Source organism: Otolemur garnettii, unplaced genomic scaffold (assembly GCF_000181295.1).
Source record: "Otolemur garnettii isolate 467f Iridium unplaced genomic scaffold, OtoGar3 scaffold00030, whole genome shotgun sequence".
Lineage (NCBI taxonomy): Eukaryota > Metazoa > Chordata > Mammalia > Primates > Galagidae > Otolemur > Otolemur garnettii.
The window spans coordinates 15,457,341-15,463,686 of record NW_003852425.1 but is presented as its reverse complement, the minus strand read 5'-3'; the positions used below and the strand labels follow the sequence as shown (position 1 = coordinate 15,463,686).

General features: G+C 41.6%; 1 protein-coding gene across 3 annotated transcripts in view; it reads left to right on the top strand.

Annotated features, from left to right (window-relative positions):
• The window catches only part of PAM (peptidylglycine alpha-amidating monooxygenase), a 149,315-nt gene that overhangs the window by 30,481 nt on the left and 112,488 nt on the right, over nucleotides 1-6,346 (top strand). For all 3 annotated transcript variants that reach the window (XM_003788932.2, XM_003788933.2, XM_012804625.2), the window contains exon 3: nucleotides 3,067-3,124. In XM_003788932.2, coding sequence (XP_003788980.1) covers nucleotides 3,067-3,124 — 58 coding nt within the window. The remainder of the gene's footprint in view (nucleotides 1-3,066; nucleotides 3,125-6,346) is intronic.

The window sequence follows — 6,346 nt, the reverse complement described above, 5'->3', positions numbered from 1 at the left end:
CTGAGGGAGCGACAGGGAGTGAGGGCTGGAGTGAGTGTGTTTGCATGGGCGCTGAGGGAGTGACAGGGCCTCGTCCACCTGTTGGAGACTTCTGGTTTTGTTAATTGCCACTTACCAGGGGGAGAAACAAGCTTCTCATGACAGGAGGCAGAGGTACAGGTGAAATGAAGCAGGACGCCCATTGGGCCAGGAGTTGCACAGCTGCACAGCTCCGTCTCCATCCAGGTCAGAATGCTCAGGGGGCCGGTAAGAGGCACACATCTCAAAGGGTCGGAGGAGGATTTATAGTTACAAGCTTTCTAAAGTAACTGCTCTAAGAGAAAGTTCAGGAGCCCATACCTATTACCAGGTTTCATCTGGAACAAACAATAAATTTTGCCAGCAGCACTGATGCTTCTTAGGCAGGCATCTTAAGGGATGGTGGGCCCTTCTGAGGGATGCAGCCTTGAGCTGTTAGAAACTATGCTGGCATTTCGCCAAGTTTATCAGAGTGTGGAGAGGGGGAGTGTGAACAAAATAACTTGAGGTGAGAGTCTGAAGATTTTGCAGGCTAAGGTAGAGGCTCAGAAGAGTGTGACCAGAGTTTGGCCAAGGAGAGAGTCCTTGCCATTAGCTTGGGCATCTTCACACAGTTACTTAACCTGACTTGCCTCAGCCTCCCTGTCTGTAAACCAGGGACAGTGATAGCACCTGATTAATAGGAATACCTGTCGAGGATTGAAGGAGTTAATATTTGTAAAGAGCTTAGAATAGCAGGGCCCGTAGTAAACTCTCTATAAGTATTTGTAATTATTATCTTTAAAATGCCATCTCTATCTCTTAGATGGGATTGTTTTATCTATTAAATGGCATAATAGAAGTAAAACATTAAGAATCCTGCTTCACACGTATGAAACACATTGGCCAGTAGCCGCAGTGACTATGTATAGTAGCTGCTAACTGACTTTCAGTCCTGACTTAACTCACAGCTCAGGATGATCAAATTGAAAAGAATCTTGAGCTTATTAATTTTTAGATTATTAGACCACCAATGTTGACATATTAATGGCACAGAGAAGGTATGTTTTGTAGTTCTAGTAATCCAGAGATTGGAAAACTACGAGCCAGCTTGTGCGTGATTGTGAGCCCATAAGCACTCACTGTTTTGCCGCTGTGTTTCTTAGGTTTGGGATATATGTTTATTTCTCCAGCAACTCTGTGATTTAACCTCCTTATTGTGAAACCTTCAACATTTTCCAGCGCATAATCCTTATTAGAAAATGCAGCCCAAACATAAAAACTTTTAATAAATGAAAGTTCGCTCAAATGAGAAAAAGTTGGCATATACTGAGACCAAATCCCATTTTTGTAATGTTTCAAATGTTAAGTACTTGTTTGAGGAATACTTGAACCCCCCTCCCAACACAGAAGTAAAATGTTAGGCACAAAATTCACAATTTTTAGGTACACAATTTTAATTAATCAATTAATTGTATAAACAATTAGGTTATATTATCAGTGTGTGTTAGGTGAAAGTCCAGCTGTAGTTGAGCCCTTCACTCACAGGCTGCCATATCCCCTGACCTTGGGTCTGGTAGGTGAGAGCTCCCCAATCCCTGTCCCTCCTCACCTCTCTCCCCGTCACCTCCCCCCAGAATTGAGTTTAATTGTGGAGTATTTTTTTCTTGTGAGGTCCTATAGCTGCTCATCCACTAGTTTCATATTAGTATTGAGCACATTGAAAGCTTGTTTTTCCATTCTTGGGATACTTTACTTAGGAGGATGTCCTCCAGATCCATCCAATTAAATACAAAAGCTGTAAAGTCTCCATTCTTCTTTATGGCTGAGAAGAATTCCATGGTGCACATACATTAGAGTTTATTTATCCTTTCATGAGTTGGGTTGTTTCCACATGTTGGTGATTGTGAACTGAGCTGCCATAAACAATCTAGTGTGAATGTCCTTATGGTAAGTCATAAACAATCTAGTGTGAATGTCCTTATGGTAAAATGATGTTTTTTCTTATGGAGAGATGCCTAGTAATGAGATTGTGGGATCAAATGGAAGGTCTACTCTCAGCCCCTTGAGGATTCTCCATACTTCTTTCCAGAGAGGCTGTATAGTTTGCCATCCCATCAGCAGTGTGTAAATGCTCCCTCCTTTCCACATCTGCCAGCATCTGCAGTGTTGAGACTTTGTGACGTGGGCTGTTCTTACTGGGGTTAAGTGATAGCCCAAGGGGTTTTGAAGGTGCACAATTTTTAAGTAGAGAGAAACCGAGATGATCTCCATCCATGTTGGTCCAGTCTGTTGATTCTAGGAGTGTGCAGTAACAAGCGGGAAATATGCACTAATAGTGAGCACAGCCCACATCTGTGTCGGGCGTGGAACAACTACAGCACACACTGCACTGCCTGTGGATTTCCATTAAGAAACTGGAGCGCCCAGGTGAACGGAAGCCCATTCTCCTTCAATTGCAATTTTATCACTGGGTAGTCTTTATATTCATATATTTAATGGTGAAAAAATGACCATTTGGATAAGAGACCAATAACAGGAAAGAAAAGAATAATTCGAAATAATGTTGATTTCTTTCACGTACTGCATAAAAGTGTTAAAGAAAGAACAACCAAGTATAATATTACATTTTAAGACCAATTTTTATCCATTATATGTGCTTCTCTAATTAACATTTGGGGCATTTGTAAAGTGATTCAGGAAAATAAATATTTAATTTTGCAAGCAGCAAAGATGGTCAAAATAAATTTTACCATTTTAGAACCAAATGCATTAAGTTGTTCCACTCTATACAAGCATCTAAAATGTTGCCTTTTGACTGACAATACTAGAAATATCACTTGTAATTGGTTTTATAAAAGGATAATTAAGTTGTTTAGGAAAGAGTCTTGGGAAAACTTCCAGGGTCCCTCAGTTCCAGAGGTAACAACCCTTCAGTCTCCTGTCACCCAGAGCTCACCTCACGGGACCCGCTCTTCTTTTTCAACCGTAGAGGCCAGGCTTTTCATAGTTACAGCGACTTACTAGCAGGAGTTTAATTCAGATTTTGTATCTTTCTTTCTCTAATAGTCTGACACCTACTTCTGCATGTCGATGCGTTTGCCAGTGGACGAGGAAGCCTTCGTGAGTAAGTATTAATTGGTGGTGTGTGTGTCTGGTGACTGGTGGGGACGGAGAAGGCTGGGGGGCTGGAGGGCGGGAAGTTCAAGAGAAGGCAGCTATTTGATGTCAGTGAAAGGTTCTCTGTGAGAATTATGAGCACATGAATCTTTCACTGTCAGTTTCTAAAATGCATTTACTGTGCCTACTGCCGAATCAAACTTGAGTGAGCCACGGGGAGGTCAGATTGCAGACCGTATCCAGAGAGAGTCCTTATGAGTAACGACAGTTCAGGGGCTGCATCCAGATGTCGGTGCTGCCAACGCCTGTGGCCCCATTTGTGTAGTATTGGCTTTCTGTCTGTGGGAGGATGCTTAACTCTGCTCCACTCAACAGACTGTTTATTTACCTGCTGGTTCATGCTATAAATTGACTGCACTCAGGATCAACATCGGCAAATCTAAGATCTTACCTGTGGGACAAGTAGATGGATAGGAAGGAAGGGAGGAAGTGAGTGAGAAAAGGGAGGAGAAAGGGGGATGGAAAGGAGGAAAAGAAGGGAGAAATAGCATTCATCCTGTTATTTGCCGTATTACAGAGTGAGAGAGCCCTTACGCGACAGGACCTTCCCCAGTGAGACTTCAAATCAGTCAGGAACAGGACAGAGCACCATCTGTTTCACGCTAGGTTGTTTTAATTTAAACCTCCCTTAGGACTGACTTTTAACAGTTTAGGGAAGAGATTTGATGGGCAAATTACTTATGGATTTGCTTTTTTCCACGTCACTTTTCTGGTTTAAGATGTTGATTTTGGAGAGAAAGTGATGGTGATGCGACTTGTCAGTTGGGCCCTTGAAGCTAATCTTCAAGTGGGTTGTTGGCTATTCTGTGCCTTGTGGGATGTGCACAGTAGCCTTGGGAGGTCTAACAGTGAATTTTCATGAGGTGTTTCCCACAGGGCTATACCTTACAGACCCGCAAAGCCAGAGCACTGTGCGTGCATTTTTTCCCACACACTTTGGTGGCAATCACAAAGAAGCAACAACCTGTAACAAAACTCTCAGCAGAATTTGCTCCATAGTTAATTCTTAAGAATAAAAAGTTAGACCATGAACAGTGCAGTATTGCCAGACTGTTGCTTTTTATAATATTTGGACATTTACACCACCACCACTCCACAAAAGTGAGGAAGGACACGATGCTATCAAATCCTGAACAGAATAACTTTAAAGACAAAATAATTCAAGTTTCTAATCATGGTGTTTGAGTAACACTATATATGATTTAGGTTATAAATTCATAATAAACATATCAACAGTAAAGCTTTCTTTAATTTCATTTCCATATATTTGGCCACCTGGGGGAAAATAATATTTACTCACAAATGGAATTTTGCATAATTTTTTTCTACAAATATATATTTTGTTTGTTTAGGGGTGGTCTGATGCCCCCAGGCCACTCTGCACACCTGTGTAAAGGTGTCGCCACCTGTCAGGACCGTGTCACAGATCTCACAGTAATAGGTCACTGTGTTGTTTCTGGAGGTTGGGGTAGCGTATGATTTTAGAACTGGTGACTCCAAGGACTATAAATATATATCCTGGAGTGTGTTACTGCTCGCCCAGTGTAAATATTTATTTTCACATAATTTAAAATGGAAAAGTACAAGTGAATATATTCAGTGAAGTGAAACATTCACTGGAAAACACGTAAAGTCTGTATCAGAACCTGTTTCACAGGCCACTCTCTTCTCTTCTAAGGTTAAAATGTCCAGGTTTTGCAGGAGTCCTCAAACTTTTTAAACAAGGGGCCAGTTCACTGTCCCTCAGACAGTTGGAGGGCCAGACTGCGGACCCCAGGACGAGTCGGCTGCTAAGCAGGATGGGCAGCGGCGGCAAAAACACCCGGTGGGCTGTATGTGGCCCATGGGCCGTAGTTTGAAGATGCCCATTCTAAGGTCTTTAAGAAGTCTTCTGAGCTTTAATAACTATCTTCAGTATTTCTTCCTTTCTCTGTTGTCAGAAGGATTGCAGGTCCATTAGAGATTTGGTTTCTTCAGTGTGAGTCCTTTAACTCAAATGCCCAGGTGGTTTGTGGTCATCATTGTTTACATAAACCAGCAACCATGGACATTTAGATCTAGACAAAGAAAAATACCAAGTCATCATTCACATAAGGGGATAACTAAAGGAAATTCTTTAACTCTAGGACACCCCTGCAGATGGAGTGTCACGTTTTATACCCAGAGAAACAGAGACAGGAACATCTACATCTGTGATTTCATCAGGTGTTAGTACAATAGTTTGTATGGAATTCTTTTTTAAAATAATCATCAGACCACTATCATCATCACAGCCTGCCGGTATTCACTGACATCCTGCTCCTAAGATCATTAAAGCTAAGCATATTTTAGCCATTTTTCAGAAGAAAAAACAGAGCGTTAGAGAATTTAAGATTATGCCCATGCTTTTTAATAGTTATGTGTTCACCTAGTTGTATGTGTTGAGATTGGAACCAATTTGAGTGTGGGGGTAGTGATTCCAATTTACCTAGTGTATAGCTGAGGTGTAACAAGGGCTCAGCTCTGTGCTCCTGGCAACAAATGCAATTCTCTCTCTGCTACTGGAAACACTCTGACCAATTCTTAAAAAAAAAAAAAAATAAACCTTAAACCATCTTACAAAATAAATCCCAGCACACATGCCAATTTATTTATTTATTTATTTTATTAAACCATAGCTGTGTTCATTAATACAGTCATGGGGTATAGTGTGCTGTTTTTATATACAATTTGAGATATTTTCATCAAACTGGTCAACATAGCCTTCGTGTCGTTTTCTTAGTTGTTGTGTTAAGATATTTGTATTCTACATTTAGAAAGATTCACATGTACCCTTATAGAGTGAACCATAGGCCTATGGTACACATGCAAATTTAAAGCTTTGCAGAAAGAAAAGGGCTTGGATATAGAGCTCGTATGTTGGGAAGGTGGTCACATGGCTTTTCCACACTCCCAAAGTGAAGGTGTTGCTTGTCGGGCCACCAAGACTTTTCCATTCTAAGATATTGTGATGACATAAAGAATGAGAGAGGAGGCTCGGCGCCTATAGCTCAACCGGCTAAGGTGCCAGCCACGTACACCTAAGGTGGCGTGTTCGAATCCCCAGCCCGGACCCGCCAAACAACAATGACGGCTGCAACCAAAAAATAGCCGGGCGTTGTGGCGGGCGCCTGTGGTCCCAGCTACTTGG